The sequence below is a fragment of the Accipiter gentilis genome, chromosome Z (genome assembly GCF_929443795.1).
Source record: "Accipiter gentilis chromosome Z, bAccGen1.1, whole genome shotgun sequence".
Taxonomy (NCBI): domain Eukaryota; kingdom Metazoa; phylum Chordata; class Aves; order Accipitriformes; family Accipitridae; genus Astur; species Astur gentilis.
The window spans coordinates 48,167,205-48,189,124 of NC_064919.1; the positions used below are offsets into that span (position 1 = coordinate 48,167,205).

At 44.4% G+C, this 21,920-nt stretch overlaps 1 protein-coding gene across 9 annotated transcripts in view; it reads right to left on the reverse strand.

Annotated features, from left to right (window-relative positions):
• The window catches only part of TRPM3 (transient receptor potential cation channel subfamily M member 3), a 471,646-nt gene that overhangs the window by 279,609 nt on the left and 170,117 nt on the right, over window positions 1-21,920 (reverse strand). For 4 of the 9 annotated variants that reach the window (XM_049795467.1, XM_049795466.1, XM_049795462.1 and 1 more), the window contains exon 1: window positions 4,491-4,637. The exons of the other annotated variants lie outside the window; for them this stretch is intronic. In XM_049795467.1, the coding sequence (XP_049651424.1) occupies window positions 4,491-4,580 (90 nt within the window). In that variant the 5' untranslated portion in view covers window positions 4,581-4,637. Of the gene's footprint in view, window positions 1-4,490; window positions 4,638-21,920 lie in introns of those variants that run through there. 9 annotated transcript variants of the gene reach the window in all.

Consider the following 21,920-nt stretch of genomic DNA (forward strand, 5'->3'; position numbering starts at 1 on the left):
TGAGCAGGCATTTTCACTCAGCCGTATGCTGGGAAAAATGAGCCAAAACATTTTCTCCAGTGTTTCTTCTGACTCACACTGTTTCCCTTCCTCTGGCCCTTCCAAAGTTTCTGCCTTCCAAGTCTACTTACTGACATGCAATTAAAATTCATTACAAAAAAATTTTAGTAGTCTTATTAAGAAAAAACAGACTGGGTAATTTGTTGTTTTCAAAATGTTTAATACAATACTTCTCCATATGCATGTCTCTAAATCTGTGGTGTCACGCTTATTGCACATTACAGACCTTTTATTTTTCAGTCCTCTGTCTACTCTCAGTTCAGCTGGTTTTTTTAGTATATTGCTCATTCCTTGGTCCCATGGCATGTATCATACCTGTCCCAAGAAGAAGTTCAACATCTGCAGTCACTCCAAGGGCACAGGGTCCTCTGAGTGAAGTGTTTAGTATGATGTCATTCATTAATTTTTTAAGACTATAGAACATTGTTCTAAAATGTCTGTTTTCTCTAAATCCTGCCATTTGGACTTGGCTTCCTTTCCTGGGAGTCAATCTTTTCTTCTGACATGTGGAGACTCAGAAACTCTCTTCCACCGCAAAACAAACAGAAATGTGTCTAAGGGAGCTTTCTGCGACTGGAACAATAGCTCTTACATACACAATGGCACCAAGTGGATCGGGACTTCTTGCCACTAATATTAGCCCTTCCTTAAAAGAAATAAAAAAGTATTAAGGTATGAAGACCTAGGCCAAACATACAAAGAAACAAGCTTCAGAACTCAGGTAGAGAAACAGAAGCTGGACAAGTCACTGCTGGAAACCCACTTCTGGAAACTAACCTGACTGTCTCAGGAGAATGACGGTTCCCCATTCTGCACAAAGCCACCGCCTCTGCACATGTGCTCAAGGCACTTCTTAATCCTCCTACTTCAGATGGGAAGGCATTAGACGGTGTGTTAGCGTGTGTTTAAGCATATTGAAACAACTACAAAAAGTACCAGCATGGAACATACTACAGGAAATATTTATTAGGGGTGGAAACGGGAGCAGTGAAGGATGAGCTGATGACACAAGTAATAAAAATGTTCTCCAATAATTTGTTTCAATCTGTACTTCAAATACAGCTCCTAGTACTCTATGTGCCTGTTAGAAAATGAAAAACTGAGAAAATAGGATTATAAAACCATACCTAAACATGAGGGTATTAGTGAAGTGAGTTAGAACAGGAGCACGCGCCTGGAAGAAAAGCAGAGGGAGCAAAGTTGCACAGTATCTGCAAATGATCCTAATTTACTTAAATCAAATGAGACCACTGTGGCCAAAGCCGTATCAAATGTCAGTTCAGGCAAGTGGCCGCTGCACACCTTTTCAACAGAATGGAATAAGAGCATAGCCTGCCTGCAGAGTAACACCTTTTGTTATTTATTTATAACCAGTCATTTCAAGAGAATCCTGTAGATTTGTTAGTGAGTAATACAAAGTGAGAGGTCTCCATCCTAGTCGTAGATCCCAATGTTTATGTAGATCCATCAGTGTGAGAGCAGTGATGCTACACTTAAAATTATATCTACGGGATAAGAACTTTAAACTTCTCATTGAGAAGGTATGGAATTAATTAAAAAGTTCATTCTGTTTATTACCAAGGTCCAGGTCATGCCACAGTGATTTTTTCATGTGTAAAACAGGAAATCTCTGCTATCTCTCATTCTTACAAGTTCAGGCAAAGGTGTATCCTTGAACTTAATAGTGTCATTTAGTTGTTTTGTTCTGGTAGACTAAAATAAAACATGGAAATGACAAAGACGCAGCGATACTTTATATTCTCTTACTCTTAATAAAGCTACAGTGTACATTGAAATAGAGTTTGGCAACCATAGATAAAGCAGATAATAAAAATGTGCCACTACATATCAGCTGTCGCAAAGTTTATTCTGTATTGAGCGCATTCTCTGCACAGAAAGGCTGTATAAAAAGGGGTCTACTGGATATCTCCTGAGAAACAATACTGTATTAGCCCCTAAGACCATTTAATCCATTTGGAAACTGGGCAATTAAAAAAAATGAGCCTAGATTATTGCGCTTGCCTGTCCAGTGTTTGTGGATTTACAGGAGCACCCTTCATTTAGGAAAAAAAAGAAGAAAAAAAAAAAGAAAATAAAATAAAAAAAAGGATTTCTTCTTTCTTTTTTGGAGAAAGACACAAAAGATAAAAGAACACAGACACCCTTCTGACGTGTGAATTTGTATACATAAAGATTTTCAAATTCCCTGAGGAAAAACAGGAAAATATTTATACTGCTCATCTGGTAATTTAATGCTGCTGTTATCACACTCTTTCCTTAATAGCCCTTCATGACAGGAGAATTCCTCCAGGTTGGCTATATTACCTTTTGGGGAATTAGGACAACGGGACCCTGCTCTTATGTGAATCACTTGCTTTGAACATGTTAAAAAATAAAAGACAAAGATAATAAGTATAAATTGGAAGGAAAATTTTAAGCTGATTGGGAGCCTTGAAGATGCTGATATACGCATTTCCTTCTCCCATCAACCAGCTCTGCTCATCAGCTCAGGAAGGTGCCAGAGTCTCACGTCCTTTGCTGTGGTCTGTCCCACACCTCACACACACCTCCATGCAGAGGTTGCTTATCTCTGGTTATTTGCCCTGCTCTTGTTAACTCTGCAGGGTTTGGTTCCTATCTGGCCTTAAAAGGTTATAGCTGTAGCTTCAGAAAATCATTGTTAGTCAGCTTTTTTAATAATTAATCGCAACGTTCACCCTTAAAATGTGCAGTGAAGAGAAGCCATACACAGGGGGCAACATTTGCCTGCCAAAAAAGAAATAATTGCATACTTCCCCCCCCCCCCCCCCGCCCCGATACTGAGAATGATATTAAAATTCCCCCCACCTGAGTTCTCACACCTCAGGAAAATTATGTTTTCCTAAATGTATCCGGCTTGTAGAACACAGATATTCTAATGTGTGCTTCTGGGGTGGTGGTGGGGAAGCCTTTGCGAAAGAATCAACACCACTTTCTGATTTGTTCTGTATTTAGTTGTATTTTGGTTTTTCAGCAATCTAAGTTTTATCTTTCTTTTCTTCTTTGGAGCTGCTCACAATGTACCTCCCAGAAGCCATACATCTGGTGTGGAGACAGAAACATTTTTCTAGGGTAGCCCCCTCCTGTCAGGATGTGACAAATACCTGTTACGATACACAGTACGGTCACATGTGCATCACATATAATAACTCTACATGCAATATATGTCTGCTAAGTGCACTATCATACGCTACGCTGCTGTTCAAGTGTGTCGCATTAGTGAGGACTGACCTAATTTCAAAGCTACCCGCACAAAATCAAACGGTTGTATCAAACATTACCTTCTAATACACTGTTAGGGTAGCCATGTTTTACCTCGCTGCCTGTTAATTTCAAAGCCAAACTATCAAGTAGGAAGATGAACTGAGATGATTAGTGTCACGAATCCAGCTCTGTGTAAAACGTGTTATAGGTGCAGAAGCCTAAAGGGGCCTGACTATACTGTTTAGATTTTCATTGTATAATCCGATTAAGAAGTTCCAAGAACAAAGACGGCTTTTAATGTAACCTCTTTTTTTTTTCGGTCCAAAAGTTGATTCACGGTATTTTGTTTTCCAGTTACAGATGCCTCTAAACCGGCTTCAGTGGGAGATGCAGTAGTAGTGGTAATCTGCGTGCCGAGATTAAGAGCCCTCCACTGCCGGTAATCCCAGGTAATTTTTTCAAATAGTTAATAATGATCTCCTAGGACTGTTTTCCAACAACACCTTCCGAAGCGTGCCACTAGGTTTCAACAAACAAGGAAACGGACAGAAAACCGTCACGGGAAAGTTTCACCGGCGGTGTCCGCACTGCCAGTCCCTTAAACTGACCCTGCTCCCATCGACAGCGGCCAACGCACCGCGCCAACCTTTGTCCGCTCACGTCCCGCTCCGCTCGCTCCCCAGCGGGTCCGGCCCGAGTAGTGCTGACCGGACCTTCAGGTGTTTTGTCTCCTGGGGACTAGGCAAGCCCAAAGAGCGGAGAGCGGAGGGCCGCTCACAAAGGAACGCACCGTGGGAAACCGACGCCTTCTTCACCCGGAGAAGTTCACGGCTTAGCTTTTTCCACGAGCGCGGCTGACATCCACCGCCCCTCGCTCCCCTTCCACCCCGCCTCGCAGACGCTTCTCGACCGCGAAACGTGCCGAACCGGAGCGCAGACACGCGGCCGTGGCACCTCCAGGCGCTGGCCAGGGGCTCCCACGGCAGCAGGGGAGCTAAGCGGTAGTCAAGCCGGGACTACCTCCGAACCAACTTTCCAGCAACAGCGCCCGCGGCGCGCCCGGGCAGGTGCCGAGCGGCCGACCCCGAGCGGCCGGCGCCCAGCGGCCGGCGCCCAGCGCCCAGCGGCAGGCGCCCAGCGGCAGCCGCCTCCCGCCGCCGCCTCCCGCCGCAGCCCTGCCCCCGTACCTTCAGAAGCCGGACGGAGGGGAGGAAGGCGGCATGGCACAGCTTCCGGATGGTCCAGTTGAGTGGCCGCGGAGCATCGGTCTGATTCATGACCCTCCGCCGAATCCCACCGGGCGACCGGCCGCGGACCCGGCAGCGCCTACCGCCGACACCGCCCGCCGGGGCGCGGGCGCCCCACGCGCATCCCGCCCGCCGCGCCCGCCGTGCCGCAGGGCAGGGCTGGCCCGGCGCGGGCAGAGGGCTGGGCTGGGCGGGCGGCGCGGCTCCAGCCGCCGAGCCTCCTTAAGAAAGCGGCCCTCTGCGTGGGAACGGCAGTGCTCATGCATACCAAATGCGGCTGAAGGGAGGCGATCAGCCCGCTGCCGAGGGCAGGCTGCACTGGCTGCGCGGAGAGGGGCAGCCCGCATAAAAAAAAGAGGCTGCAGTGGGAGCTGCTGCTGCTGCTGCTGCTCCTGCTGCTGCTGCTGCTGCTGCTGCTGCTGCTGCTCCTGCTGCTGCTGCTGCTCCTCCTGCTCCTGCAGCCCCGGCTCTCTCCCTCCTGCCCTCCTCGGAGAAGAGCCAGGTTAGCCTCGCCCGGGCAAGCGGAGCCATCCGCCCCGCTCCTCCGCTTCCCTGGGCGAAAACCAGGGCAGAAAGGACACAAGTTAAATAAAACAAGCGGAGGGGTGCTTGCACTTTCTTCCCCTAAGCATTGCGAGGAGAGGGGAGCCGGCATGAGGGGAGGGGCCAGCGCTCAGACAGCCAAGACTGAGAGGGGAAAAAATTAATTCACTCTTGATACAATGGACCTAGAAGGCATAGTTTCACTGATCTGGCGGCACAGTTTGCGTGCGCTGGCGGCAAGGGGCAGCGGTTAGAAGCTGTAAGGTAAGAGTATGAGTGTTAACAGGCACATTTGGGGGGGGGGGGGGGGCAGAACCCAAATCAAGTTCAGAATTCAGCTCATTTTGTTACTATTAAGTCTATGTGCACAATAATTCTTTTAAAGGCATGCAAACACATGAAGTCGTAGTGCTGGGGCAATTCAAGTATAGCAAAGCGTGCTTCCATTGGGAGCAGTAACTGGCTTTCGCAGCCAATGAAGATATTCTTCATGCCAGCTCTCCAGCTAAAGGAGAAATACCTCCCCCGCCTCGCCCCGCCCCCCCCCCCCCCCCCCCCGCTATTTTTTTGGAGGGGATGAAGATTATTACATGAGGGAAGAGTTAGTTAGAAAGTGCAAAAGTAAGCATTCTATAAAGCAATGGGAATTTTTCATTTTGCCAGCAGTTTTTTACTGAGATTATGGAGGAAAACAGCCACTTCTCAGTAAAGTTCAAATCTCTCCTAACTCAGGTTAGAAGATACGCATTCAATTTACTTGGCTAGATTTCATTGATCTGCTATTCTCGTATTTCCTTTTAGTCACCATAGTGCACATATTTTTCTCCTCTATTTATGATTTATTCTTATTATTGTGTCTACATTCATCAGCAAAAGCTGAAAAATTCTCCAAATGAGGGGAAAGAAATGAAGAATATTGTTTCCATGAAGCTATCCTAATCCGCCTGGTTTACATATTACTGTCTATAATGGTTTGCAGTAGGGTCACAAATCTAAAACTCTCTAACATGAAACAATACCTCTGATTTGCTTTTTAAAGTTTGTTTAAGGACAGACAACTCTGGGGAGAATAGAGAAACTCAGTACCTCAATCAGTACCGTCAGATCCTCCAAGGTAAACAGAGGATCCTAAAAACACTGAAGTTAACCCAGTAGAGGAGGGTAAGGATTGGTGTTTACACCCCAGCGTGGTGGTGCATTTTCCCCTCTCTCGGGGCTGACCTACAAACTCGGGAAGTCTCGCTAGGCCTTAGCATAATTGTAATGAGTTGGGCAGTTAAGCGTCCCTTGACCATACCAGGAACTCTTGCATGGCTAACACAGGGAGCTGCACTGACCATAACAAAGACTCTTGTTGCTTGGCGGAGGCTGGCTACGGGAGTAGGGATAATTAGTCATTTCCTGACAGCCTTGGAACAGATCTCAGTCCTCCCCTGACAGCCTTGGACCATCCCGTATCTGAGTCTTAAGTCATTCTCTGACAGCCTTCGAGCCTTCCTTAACTGAATCATGACGCGTGTGAAATGGTACCACTGCTACTGGAATCTCAGTAATTTGCTGATGACTAAAGCCAATCATCTCCTGAACCCATAAGCAGCGGTATTAAGTGAGACCCTTTAAGCTCTCCTGGACCGCAGCGGGCTGCAACCTGCATCTCCCTCTGAGTGGGACGCCCCTCAGAGCTTGCAAACTCTTCAGTTTGCGAAGATCGGAGGTCTGCCGCCAAAAGCGAATGGGACCTGGGCTGATACTCTTTGCTCCTTGAGGCTCAACCCTTCACCCATTGAGAAGGATGCCGAAGCATTTGACATGAATAGTTTCACTGAACTTGAGGGAGGTTTTTAACAGGTGTACCTCTTTTACTTGCTTATATATATATATATATAATATATATATGTATCTTAGTGTCTTTGTGCACGTGCGTGTGTACTAACCTGAATATCTATAGCAAGTATATTAATATACACATAAGTCACTGTCGTGAATTTTATTCAACTGTGAATAAATCTCAGGCTGCTATTATAATCCCTTTAGACATAAACCGTTGCCCAAGTCTGGGACTAGGAGTTGATCCTGCCGCACTTAAGCTCCGACAGGAGTTTAGAAAGCAAGGGGGTCTTCTCTGAATCTTGTGACTCAACAGGAGGGTCTCCCCTACCTTTTTTACATTCCTGATCTCTGTACAAATCACAAGAAATAAATTCTAACTCCATTTTCCTTTATATGTTTCTCTTTTACCCTATTGCGACTGTGGTCTCTGTATACATTATTTTAGTTTGATTCTAACTTAATTTTCCTGTGTACGTTTCATCCATGTATTAAGTAATAGAGTGAACCTTGCCATCGAATTCTGTGAAGTTGCACTTGTATAAACTCCTATTAAATAATTTTCACTAATGCCCTTGAAGGTGATTCTTTAAGCAGTCCAAACTACTCCATTTCATGACACCCAGTCTTCTTGTCCAAAGGAAGTCTTGCCCTTGTACACAGATTTTTATTCTCCAAAGCCTGTATCTTGGGGCCCATGTAGTAGGAGCCCATGTGCATTGAGGTGGAAGCCCAGTACCTTTATGCTTCTTTTGAACATAAGCATACCAGCAGCTCCTCCTCACTGTACCCTCTCAAGGATTGTATAAGTGTTCTTATTCAACCTCAGTGTTGGAAAAAAAATTCTTCTGCCCAGAATATAATGTCCCAGAACATAGTACAAGGCTGACTACGCACCAGAAGAGCTCTCTCACATGTTCCACCCCACCGTACACAGCAAAATTACAAAACTTCAAAGGTGCAGAGACCAGACCACGGGTTGTCTGTGGAACAGAACGGGTAGAACACCAGGAGTCATTCCCTTGTGACAAAATTTGTACAGATGAATTCTGGTTATGACTGGGCAGCTAGTTTAAATTATACGTATTTAAATGCTTTCTTGCTTGAGCTCTGAATGTATTTGTGTTATAAAAGGAGGAAAAAAACCCCTTGCTGTTGATAGTGAAATGGAACATGAGTAAATAAATAAGATTTTCTGAAACTACTTTTCTAAGGCTTCATTAAAGAAGCAAAATTAAGTAGGTAGAGAAAAAGAATTCTGACTTTAAATAGCATGCACCTTAAAACATGTGCAACATGATAACTTTGCTCTGTTACAAAGGTAATAATACACAATGATTAAGCTCTGGGGGTTCATAGTAAAAAGAAGGTAAAAGATTAAAACAAATCAGAAACAAGGACTCCCAACACTCCCAAGACCATGCCTTTCCCCTGTCCTCCACCCCCCAAGCCATGCCGATAACTTTTCTTTACCCTTGAAGATCCAGAAGGAGTTTCTTGGGAAGGTACCAGACTCATCATTACCTTGACCCTTTCACATCTGTTTTGTGTTAAGCATCTGCCATAAACCAAAATGTTCACCCTATGTGCTGGGGACAAAGAAGACAGAGGAATCATAGCGTGCTGCCCTTTTCAATGAGTGGAGTAAGAAATCTCAGAGGAGGCTAGAGAGCTGAAGACAATAAGGAAACATAACAGGCAGCTTTAATAAACTAAAAATAGTGAGCCCAATGTGTCTTCTAGCTTCCACAGAGCTTCCTGTCTTTGAGATGAGGTCTATCATTGCCTTCTTCTGCAAACAGGACCTTAGGGACAAGAGATGTTATGTGCTGCAGGGTTGAATACACACCAACCTTCTTTCACAGGCCTGTTTTCCATGGCCTTCTGCCTTGCCTAGTCATTTGTATTTGCAGAAAGTGAATGCAAGAATACTCACATCCGTCAGTGGCAGCAAGGAAGCTCTGACAGATGGGACATTACCATGACATGGGAGCTTCACTTCCACCACAAAATCCTTGGGTGCCTTTGGATAGATCATTTAATCCCTGCTTGGCCTTCATTTTAATTCATTTTAACTTTAATGTATGTCTCTTACCCATAAGCAACACTGCAGTGATTTTGAGGCTCTTGTGCATATATTTGAGAAAAGTCAAGCAAGGAGATTTCTTTGTCTTATCAATTTTTGGTAAGTGTAAATGCTGAAGGGTTAGGAAGCAAAGAAGCCAAATTCTGAAAAGATTTTTTTTAAGAGATGCTGACAACAATGGTTAAAAAATACAGTGAAAGATTAGTGAGATGTTTGTTGTTTGCTTTGTGGGGCTTTTTATCACTTCAGTGAAAAAGTCAGCATTTTAATCTCTTATTCTATCCTGTTGGAAAAATCAAGCACTCAGCGCAGCTCTTCTACAATCTGAGGCCTATTAGGAGATGCAAAGATGTAGCGATCCCACTAGGATTTAAGTTCCTGCTTTGCTAGAGCTAAAAGACAGAGCTGCCACTTTCATATTAAAACACTTTGTCCCTGAAGCATGCTCACTGCACCATCAGTATTCACATCTAGTTCTTTGTCTCTTGCCAAGGAGCACCTTTGATACCACAGGAAGGCATAGTAAATAGAAGAGAAATTCCATCGCTTCCTACAATACAGAGAGATTTCTATTCTTCTTAAACTTGTTGTTCATGGAAAGCATTTTTAAGAACACCTCTTTGTAGATTCCTGCCATCTGATGTGATAATAATCCTACACTTAGAAAGCTCTGATACGGTAAACTTTAACACCTCTGGGAATGCTATAGAATGAAAAATTGCTGAGAAGCCCATTAACATCCAGATGACTCTCAGCACACCAGTAATGTCCAACATTTTGAACCTCACAGCAAACATTTAACAAAAAGGTATTATGGAGTACAACCCCAGCCGCTGCTCTCCAATCCTGCCCAGTTAACAATTCCTTTATGAAATAAGAGACGCTGAGTAAATGAAAAGCAGAAAGGGCAGGACAAGGAAACCGGAAAGATGTATTGGTCAGCATTGTGGAAAGCAACCTCTTTTGTGCTGCCTAACTGGGGACAATCATCCCATGATAGCACACCTGTTTTTCCCATATACATCAACAGACGTGAGAAGAAAGATACATCTTCTTCACAGTGCAGCTATAGGGCCACTTTGCCAAGGCTTCCTTGCTCTTGGGACACCTTTCCTGCTTCCCCAAGGGCTTGCACTGCCCAGTGGGGTAGCAAATACCAGAGAAAATAGGGCTACCTTTGTGCCCCTTTGCTTGCAGTGCTCATCATGGGATTACTACAGAGGCAGGCTGAAGCAGAGGTGGTAGCTCTCATAACACACTTTGGCCATCTCCTAGGTTTGTGAAGGAAATGGCAGGATGGCAATAGAAAAAAAAATAAAAAAAATCAGAAGCTCTTATTTAAAAGTCAGGGCTAACAAAGCATTTCACAGGTATAGTCAAGAGTCATCTTACTACCCAGTCACTTCACAACGTCTGTAAGCTAAACAATATTGAAGAGTACATCAATGAACGGAAGCCTATATTTACAACAGCAATAGCATTTTTTTCAACACACTCATATTTTAATTAATTTACCTTCATTTTGTGTGATTTCTTGCAAAATTCAGAGAATAGAAAGATAAGTATATGTTACAAGTTTGGATAAACTATGCTTAATTTTATGCCTGCCATAACGTCTTAATAGACCCAGATTTTCTTGACGCTTAACTCAACTGATAATCAATTTATAAAATTTCTCCACTGGTCTCACATCTTCTCTATTCACAGCATGCCTGAGGTAGCCTCTTCTGCTATTATCTTTGCTAAGGTATTTCACACATTTTCTGCCACATGCTCATATCCGTTACTCCCTCTCCTCCAGACACAGACACGCATATTAATGTAATGCCTATATGCTTATTAAATGTTAATTAAATAATTTGTCCTAGATGCAGGCAATTCTGTAGATGGTTTCAAGCACATACAGAAATGATATTGTATGTAGCCATAAGTTATGGCTTTTGGCAACTGACTGAAAAGCCAGAATAAAGGGTATTCTTTCTGTTATCTTAAGTTTTATAGGTGTGTGATGACTATCAAATATGATTAAAATATTTTATATGCCTACTCACTACCACCCTGAGGTCACCTTTAACTGATCTGCGTCTAGCTTTTGCCTGGGAAAGCACCTAGCAGGGCTACCACAAGAGATCTCGAGGGTACCACACCACACAGCTACTGCAGAAAACAGGGGAAGTGGTTTTGTGGGACAGCAAGCGATCTGGGCAGTGCAGATACACCCAGTGCTTCTTTGTCAGGTATTTGCCTAGAGACCCTGTTAGATTGTTTGCAGTTCCAAAATAACAAAGTGGAGGTGCAGGCTCAAAGTCAGACTATACATACAGAAAATGGAAGGTTGAGCAGGTATGTCACAAGCAGCCTTCACCATTTACTTGTGGTTTCACTTTTGCAGCTACTGGCAGAAAGTCCTGATAATTTGCACTATTTTAACTTCAGTTGCTGTCTGGGTAATTGTAAATCTGCCTGCCCTTAACTGTTGAAGCAGTATCCCTGAATGGTGTATTTCTCCACACATTCCTCTTTAATCACAGTTTGCAGCCTTTTAGGGTTTATCTTTGAAAGGGATTAAAACACATAGGAATATAAAACTTTTATTTTGGGACTAGAAATGTCCATGTTTGATTGTTACTCAGAAACAAATACTGCATTTTAAATTAAAATCTATCTTAATTTGAATTGACTTTCAAGTGTAGGCAGGCTGTTAGTTCTGTAACCTCTACGGCATACAACAGAAATTAGGCTGCTCAAACATTCAGATTTCTGTTTGTGCGAAAAGTTTCTCTCCATCTTAGCCATCATGCTCTTATCTGCAGTCTTTAACTTTGTGATAATGCTTTCTCAATTTTGACCTGTAACCTCATTTTCTCTACCGCTTGCAGCTCAGATATCAACTTAACTGAGTGTGCTGGTTTTAGCTGGGATAATTTTCTTCATAGTAGCTAGTATCAGGCTATGTTTTGGATTTGCGTTGAAAACAGCGTTGATAACACAGGAATGTTTTCGTTATTGCTGAGCAGTGCTTACACAGAGTCAAGTCCTTTTCTGCTTCTCACCCCACCCCACCAGCTGGGGGTCACAAGGAGTTGGGAGGGGACACAGCCGGGACAGCTGACCCCAGCTGACCAAAGGGATATTCCAGACCATATCACGTCATGCTCAGCATATACAGCTGGAGGAAGAAGGAGGAAGGGGGGTATGTTGAGAGTGATGGCGTTTGTCTTCCCAACTAACCGTCACACGTGATGGAGCCCTGCTTTCCTGGAGATGGCTGAACACCTGCCTGCCCATGGGAAGTGGTGAATGAATTCCTTGCTTTGTTTTGTTTGTGCACACAGCTTTTGCTTTATCTATTAAACTGTCTTTATCTCAACCCATGAGTTTTCTCACTTTTACCCTTCTGCTTCTCTTCCACGATGCTTTCCTGAGAATTCCCTTCCACCAGATTTTTATCATCTTCAACACACATCAGCACAGACAGCTAATCCTGCGCTGCTTTTAGTACTTTCCCCAGCTGCTCAGTTAGCTGTGTACCTGGATTCGTATCGGTTTAAGGAACTAATCTGGCCACCAAGTGCTTATGGTGAAGGGTGTCTGCTCGTGAATGGTTCACTCGCCAAAACTGAAGAGAAAAGACCATACTAGGGCAGCCTCACACTTGTGAGGAAACACCCCAGTGACTGACAGCCCAGAACAGACAGACACAGCAGGCAGCATCACAGAAGCAGCTGCAGGAAGGTTGTCAAATCAATTTAACACAAACCAGTGTAGTGCTAGCAACTAACAGCAAAAAGTCCTTGCTAAAGAGCTAAAATTATGGTTGTTACACAGGTGCTACAAATTAACTAACTGTATACTTGAACTTTTATTAGGAAATCCTTCACAGAAGTTTCAGACTCAGTGGAAAATAAAGCTTGCACAAGAATTGTATTTTTTTTTCCTCTCACATTTTGAGCAGCAGTGTCTTCTACCAGTCAATGGGAAGATAACTGACAGAGCTGCTGATCCTCTGCATCCTCTGAACAATATCTGGTTTTATTTTAAAGAATAACACAAGGAAAAGTGTAAGATTGGGGTCTTCATGAAATTAAACAAAAGGGGAATGGCAAAAGCTGTGTCCTGGTTTCAGCTGGGATAGAGCTAACTGTCTTCCTAGTAGCTGGTACAGTGCTATGTTTTGAGTTCAGCATGCGAAGAATGTTGATAACACTGATGTTTTCAGTTGTTGCTCAGTATTGTTTAGACTATAGTCAAGGATTTTTCAGCTTCTCATGGCCAGCCAGGGCACAAGAAGTTGCCACAGGACACAACCAAGGCACCTGACCCAAACTGGCCAACGGTGTATTCCATACCATGTGACGTCCCATCTAGTTTAGGAACTGGGAAGTGGGGGGGCAGGGAATTGCTGCTCGGGGACTGGCGGGGTGTCGGTCGGCGGGTGGTGAGCTATTGCCCTGTGCATCATTTGTACATTCCAATCCTTTTATTACTACTGTTGTCATTTTATTAGTGTTATCATTATCATTATAGTTTCTTCTTTTCTGCTCTATTAAACCGTTCTTATCTCAACCCAGAAGTTTTACCTTTTTTTCCCGATTTCCTCCCCCATCCCACTGGATGGGGGAAGTGAGTGAGCGGCTGCGTGGTACTTAGTTGCAGGCTGGAGTTAAACCACGACAGTCCATTTTGGCGCCCAACGTGGGGCTCGAGGGGTTGAGATAACGACAAACCTGACCAGAGCTTGTTAAAACAAATTTGTTCCAAGCGTTCATTATGTTGATTTATGAGTTCTTAGAGTTGTTGCTCTGGCTTTTAAAGCTCTGTTATGTATCACCTCGCTTGCTGTATATAGTTCCTCTTCTACTGCTTATCATCTGTGGGAGGTGGATTTTTGCTTTGATGTGTGGTATAACACTGGTTTATGGTATGATAAAGTCATTGGCTGTGGGATTAATCCGGTATTTGCACTTAGCATTGTCACCTTTATACGGCAGGAGCCACCTGTGGGAAATTATTGATAATTATACCATTTACCTTTCCTCCATGGAAAACCAGTCTATTGGTTGGGAATCTTTCTTCCCCTCTCCTTTCTCCTTTAGTCCAGTTACAATGGTGTTGGAGAATTTTGGAAAATTTGAATATTCCTGGGGTGTTGGGACTAGCACAGTCCTAGCCCTACTGCTAGGAATTAGCAGACTTCTGAATGTGGTTCAGCTCTTGTTTAAGGTTAAACAGCTATTTAAGAGGATCAACCAGAGATGTGCCCCAAGGCTAGATAATTATGAGTGGCAGGGTGTGTGGGGTAGTATGGGCAAGTACCTAGAAAAGTGGGCACCTCCAATGTTTTGGAAATTCACCCCTGAACAAGTGCGGGATCCAGAAGAACTAGTAAAATATTTGGAAAAGGTATGCTGTCACCCCGGCAGCTCCAGAGAGATACAAATCACTGCAACATGCTGGGGCCTGGCCCACGCCTATCGAGCCCTGTTCGACATTACTCAGTACCCTCAAAGGGAAGAGAAAGTCTCTAGACCTAACAACGAAACGATGACCACCGCGGCCACCCAAACCTCAACAATGGGCGCTGCGGCCCCTCCAGGCCTAGCAAGGAGCACTGCTGCTACCCAAACCTCGGCAACAGACACTGCGGTTATCCAGAACCCGGCGAGCGATACTGCAACTGAACCAGAGGACCAACCTGGACCAGTATCGGTTGCCCCCGTACAGAAAAGGAAATATACAAAAAAATCAGTTCGCTTAGCAAAGGACAATGGTGAACCAGGGTCATCACGGGAACCGGAGGAAGAGGCAGAACCAGAGGTAATAACCCGGTCCCTATCCTTGAGTGAGCTGCGGGATTTGCGAAAAGATTTTGGCCGCCGTGTAGGTGAGCATATTATCACCTGGCTCCTCCGATGCTGGGACAACGGGGCTAATAGCTTGGAATTAGAAGGTAGGGAAGCCAAGCAGCTGGGATCACTTGCCAGGGAAGGTGGCATTGACAAGGCACTTGGAAGAGGGCCACAAGCCATCAGCCTCTGGAGGCGACTCCTGTCAAGTGTGAAGGAAAGGTACCCCTTTAAGGAAGATGTTATATGTCAATCAAGCAAGTGGACCACCATGGAAAAAGGTATTCAATATCTGAGGGAATTAGCCGTGCTAGAGGCGATTCATCATGACCCGGACAACCAACAGTTACCCAAAGACCCAGACGAAGTCCAATGCACACGACCCATGTGGCGGAAGTTTGTACGGAGCGCACCATCGTCCTATGCCAACGCATTGGCAGTAATGTCCTGGAAGGATGAAGAGGCACCAACAGTGGAGGAAGTGGCTCGCCAGCTGCGTCAATACGAAGAAAATCTCTCCTCCTCCCTACAAGCCTGCATTTCAGCTGTGGAGAAGCTGTCCGAGGATTTCCAGCAATTCAAAAAGGATATGTCCTATTCCCCACCTGTAAGGACCAATGTCTCAGCTATTAGGAGTGAGCGGTCTTCTGCCCAAGAGAGAGAATATAGAAGGTACACACCGCGAGGTGCCCTGTGGTTTTACCTATGTGATCAGGGAGAGGACATGAGGAAATGGGACGGAAAACCTACCTCGGTCCTAAATGCACGGGTACGTGAACTGCGAGGAAAAACCCCCACAAAAGGGGATTCTACCAGGAAAAATGCTGCTCCAGTTTCCAAACAGAGTAGAAGGGCTGACTTTATTTCTGATCCTCTTGAAGGGACTTCTGAGCCAATTCTACGAGAAGTGAATACTGAATACTCTAACCAGAATTAGAGGGGCCCTGCCTCCAGCCAGGTGGAGGAAAGGGATAACTGGGTCTATTGGACTGTGTGGATTCGATGGCCTGGCACGTCAGACCCACAGGAGTATAAGGCTGTAGTAGGCACCGGTGCACAGTGCACTCTAATACCATCAAGTTATAACAGGACAGAATCCATCTGTATTTCTGGTGTGACAGGGGGATCTCAAGAGTTAACTGTATTGGAAGCTGAAGTAAGCCTAACTGGGAATGAGTGGCAGAAACACCCCATTGTGACTGGTCCAGAGGCTCCGTGTATCCTTGGCATAGACTATCTCAGGAGGGGATATTTTAAGGACCCGAAGGGGTATCGATGGGCTTTCGGTATAGCTGCCTTGGAGACGGAGGGCACTGAACAGTTGTCTACCCTGCCTGGTCTCTCTCAAGACCCTTCGACTGTGGGGTTGCTGAAGGTTGAAGAACAACAAGTGCCAATTGCTACCACGACGGTGCACCGGCGGCAATATCGCACCAACCGAGACTCTCTGATTCCCATCCACAAATTGATTCGCCAACTGGAGAGCCAAGGAGTGATCAGCAAAACTCGCTCACCCTTTAATAGTCCCATATGGCCAGTGTGGAAGTCTAATGGGGAATGGAGATTAACCATTGACTATCGTGGCCTGAATGGAGTTACCCCACCGCTGAGTGCTGCTGTTCCAGATATGCTACAACTTCAATATGAGTTAGAGTCAAAGGCAGCCAAGTGGTATGCCACCATTGACATTGCTAATGCATTTTTCTCAATCCCTCTGGCAGCAGAGTGTTGTCCACAATTTGCCTTTACTTGGAGGGGTGTCCAGTACACTTGGAATCGATTGCCCCAGGGGTGGAAACACAGCCCCACTATTTGCTATGGACTAATCCAGACTGCACTGGAAGAAGGTCAAGCTCCGGAACACCTGCAATACATTGATGACATCATTGTATGGGGCAACACAGCAGAAGAAGTCTTTGAGAAAGGGAAGAAAATAATCCAAATCCTTCTGAAAGCTGGTTTCACCATAAAGGAAAGTAAGGTCAAGGGACCTGCACAGGAGATCCAGTTTTTGGGAATAAAATGGCAAGATGGACGTCGTCAGATCCCAATGGACATAATTAACAAAATAGCAGCTATGTCTCCCCCAACTAATAAAAAGGACACACAGGCCTTCTTAGGTGTCGTGGGGTTTTGGAGAATGCATATTCCAAATTACAGTTTGATTGTAAGCCCTCTCTATCAAGTGACCAGGAAGAAGAATGATTTTAAATGGGGCCCTGAACAACAACAAGCCTTTGAACAAATTAAACGGGAGATTGTTCATGCCGTAGCTCTTGGACCAGTCTGGACAGGACAAGATGTTAAAAATGTGCTATACACTGCAGCTGGGGTGAATGGCCCTACCTGGAGCCTCTGGCAGAAAGCACCTGGGGAAACCCGAGGCCGACCTCTGGGGTTTTGGAGTTGAGGATATCGAGGATCCGAGGATCGCTATACTCCAACTGAAAAAGAGATACTGGCAGCGTATGAAGGAGTTCGAGCCACCTCAGAAGTGGTTGGTACTGAGACACAGCTCCTCTTAGCACCCCGACTGCCAGTGCTGGGCTGGATGTTCAAAGGGAGGGTCTCCTCTACACATCACGCGACTGACGCCACGTGGAGTAAGTGGATCGCACTAATCACACAATGGGCTCGCATAGGAAACCCCAGTCGCCCAGGAATTTTAGAAGTGATCACGGACTGGCCAGAAGGCAAAGATTTTGGAATGTCACCAGAGGAGGAGGTGGCGCGTGCTGAAGAAGCCCCGCTGTATAATAAACTGCCAGAAAATGAGAGGCAATATGCCCTGTTCACTGATGGGTCCTGTCGCATTGTGGGAAAGAATCGAAGGTGGAAAGCTGCTGTATGGAGTCCTACACGACAAGTCGCAGAAACTGCTGAAGGAGAAGGTGAATCGAGTCAGTTTGCAGAGGTGAAAGCCATCCAGCTAGTGTTAGACATTGCTGAAAGAGAAAAGTGGCCAGTGCTCTATCTCTATACTGACTCATGGATGGTGGCAAATGCCCTGTGGGGGTGGCTACAGCAATGGAAGCAGAGCAACTGGCAGCGCAGAAGTAAACCCATTTGGGCTGCCACACTCTGGCAAGATATTGCGTCCCGGCTAGAGAATCTGGTTGTAAAAGTACGTCATGTAGATGCTCATGTACCCAAGGGTCGGGCCACTGAGGAACATCGAAACAACGAACAGGTGGATCAGGCTGCCAAGATTGAAGTGGCTCAGGTGGACCTGGACTGGCAACATAAGGGTGAGCTATTTATGGCTCGGTGGGCCCATGATACTTCAGGCCATCAGGGAAGAGATGCAACATATAGATGGGCTCGAGATCGAGGGGTGGACTTGACCATGGACGCTATCGCGCAGGTTATCCATGAATGTGAAACATGTGCTGCAATTAAGCAAGCCAAGCGGTTAAAGCCCCTGTGGTATGGAGGGCGATGGCTGAAATATAAATTTGGGGAAGCCTGGCAGATTGACTATATCACCCTCCCACAAAATCTCCAAGGCAAGCGCTATGTGCTGACGATGGTGGAAGCAACCACCGGGTGGCTGGAAACATATTCTGTACCCCATGCCACTGCCCGGAACACTATCCTGGGCCTTGAGAAGCAGGTCTTGTGGCGACATGGCACCCCAGAAAGAATCGAGTCAGACAATGGGACTCATTTCCGAAACAACCTCATAGACACCTGGGCCAAAGAGCATGGCATTGAGTGGGTGTATCATATTCCCTATCATGCACCAGCCTCTGGGAAAATCGAGCGATACAATGGACTGTTAAAGACTACATTGAAAGCAATGGGGGGTGGAACTTTCAAACATTGGGATACACATTTAGCAAAAGCCACCTGGTTAGTCAACACCAGAGGATCTGCCAATCGGAGTGCCCCTGCCCAATCAGAATTTTTACGTACTGTAGAAGGGGATAAAGTCCCTGTAGTGCACATGAAAAATATGTTAGGGAAAACAGTCTGGGTTACTCCTGCCTCAGGCAATGGTAAACCCATTCGTGGGATTGCTTTTGCTCAAGGGCCTGGGTGCACTTGGTGGGTGATGCGAAAAGATGGAGAAGTCCGATGTGTGCCTCAAGGGGATTTGATTTTAGGTGAAAATAGCCAAAATTAAACTGTATGATATTAGTTGCTATATAACCCTGCTACTGTATGTTATCATTATTATAATTGTTATATGCTATATCCATAGTACTATAGCAAGAAAGAACTGCGATAAAACTGAGCAAAATGCAATAGTGATGGAACCAGAACTGACTCCAGCATGCAACAATCCAACGGTGCACACCATCCTCCTGCTACGTCAAATGTCAGCTGCTCGTCACACCGCACTGAAGCCCAATTCTGCTCTACCGACTGAGAGGACTTTGCACCATTCCTCCTGCCCAGACAGACTGGTATGACAGATGGAGCCCAGAGTCGGAAACTAATTGAACTCAACAAATGTTTTATGAACATAACTCATGAACTAAAGGAATAATATCTCTGTGTCTGTGTATAGATATATATATATCATTGTTCATATGTCTCAAAGGACTGGAAAAGTGGTGATGATTAATCAGGATGTAACTAAAGGTATGGGAACTGAGCATGACGTCAATGGTATAGAATAAGGGGTGGATACTGTCCTGGTTTCAGCTGGGATAGAGCTAACTGTCTTCCTAGTAGCTGGTACAGTGCTATGTTTTGAGTTCAGCATGCGAAGAATGTTGATAACACACTGATGTTTTCAGTTGTTGCTCAGTATTGTTTAGACTATAGTCAAGGATTTTTCAGCTTCTCATGGCCAGCCAGGGCACAAGAAGTTGCCACAGGACACAACCAAGGCACCTGACCCAAACTGGCCAACGGTGTATTCCATACCATGTGACGTCCCATCTAGTTTAGGAACTGGGAAGTGGGGGGGGGCAGGGAATTGCTGCTCGGGGACTGGCGGGGTGTCGGTCGGCGGGTGGTGAGCTATTGCCCTGTGCATCATTTGTACATTCCAATCCTTTTATTACTACTGTTGTCATTTTATTAGTGTTATCATTATCATTATAGTTTCTTCTTTTCTGCTCTATTAAACCGTTCTTATCTCAACCCAGAAGTTTTACCTTTTTTTCCCGATTTCCTCCCCCATCCCACTGGATGGGGGAAGTGAGTGAGCGGCTGCGTGGTACTTAGTTGCTGGCTGGAGTTAAACCACGACAAGCTGGACCAAGTTGTGCAACAAAAAGTATTATTCAAAACCACACTTTTCTTTTCAAATACATATAAATGACTCCTGGGGTCTACTTTAAAATACAGTTGCAAAGTGACCACCTTAATCAGGTCTATTTTTTTGCACTTTACAGGTTTCGTTTCATTTTATTTTTAAAGTCACATACCAAGTCCACATACTTTCTTGTTATATCCTGGGCTCACAAACAGCTGCAATTTTACACCTACATTTTCATTGGGACAATTATAGGCACATCTGGACAGCGACAAAATCTGGATGGTGTGATACAGGTGTTTTCCATAGTGTCTGTTGTATTTATTACGTATTTGCATCCAGTGGCACACCGGGGACAAAATAAAAGTTTGGAGCCTTTTAAACTGATCACTGATCAAAGTTGTAGGAAAAGTAGTTAATGCCCTCCAGAGACAGTAATCTAGTTTCCTACCCAGAAACAACAGATGGGTGACACGCAAAGTGCCAGATGAGGGCAACAGTAAAAAAAGCATCAATTGTATCAAACTGTAGTCTCAGTTTGCATTTGCCTACTAACCACTTCCTGGGGATGCTGTTCGAAGGCACCAAGGCAGATGCCTGTAGAAATTAGAGAAATGGTCTGCACTGACTTACTAAAAATGCTAGCTCTGACAGAAGACTCAAACCTACCAAGCACATATACCACCATTAAAAATGACCTCCTCTCATAGTGTCTTATACTATAGGCAATTTTTTACTGGACTCTGATATTGCATGTAAATTATATATTTCTGAAGTCCTGTGACTGTAGATACCTGGGAAATTACTGAAGAAAATTGCTCACCAGGAGAAAACATTTTCCAGTAATTTTTTTCTTGGAAATATAGAAAAAAACTATGCTTGTCTTTTTAAAATCACTTCTGTTGTTGTTATATGATTTAAAACCTTTTTTCCTGCTCAGATGAATAGCATAGTTTAGTTCCTTGCTCAAAAGGAAATTAGGAAATCAGAAACTAAATCCTCTTAGTTATTTTTAAATTACATTACAACTGTTTCACAGTTTATAGATTAATTAAATCAGTCCATTTGAAAAGGCATCACTCATACTCCAAAAATGCCTGCCCAAACTGTATTACTTTGGAGGGTAAAATAAATTTTAATATTTTAAAATATTTTAAAATATTTGTTTGTGAACGCTCATACTAAGGGAGTAGCAACAATACTCCCCTATTCATGCAGATCTAAACTCTTAAACCAGACAGCAGAGTGGAACTGGAATATAAAACTGCACTGCAGAAGAATCTATCTTTTTTTGGTAGAGCACAACTTTACTACTACTCATGACAGACTAACTACTCATTTATTTAAGTAGACAAGCTGCCCATACTTTTCCACATCTCCAAAGAGAATACACATAACTATTCAGACATAGCAACAGCAGAATCCGCAGGAGCAGGAAAAGAGCAAAAGAAAAGGAAAGAGGATTATTTTTCTTAAAAGTGTCACTGAGTTATGCAATTGGTCTCTGCAATAGCCTTTAAGCATGCATTTTGTAGCACTGCACTGTGGTCATGGCTCCCCTATCACTACTATTAAACTGTAACCACTCGTATCAACACTAAATGGACAGATCCCACTGGCAATATAGAGCAGCTGGAAGGCTTTTCTGGAGGAGTTTTTTTGGCACACCTAGCAAATCTTTGTCAGGTTAATGTCCTCATTCCAGACTGTCTTGTAACACCCAACAGGCATAGCATAGTTATATTTAAAGCACTTTTATTCGACTCTCAAGTTTTGTACAATTCTACTAATTCTACTTTTACTTATGAATCCTTATTAGTAAGATTTTCAAGTCACAAGCAAAGACAGTACATGTATAT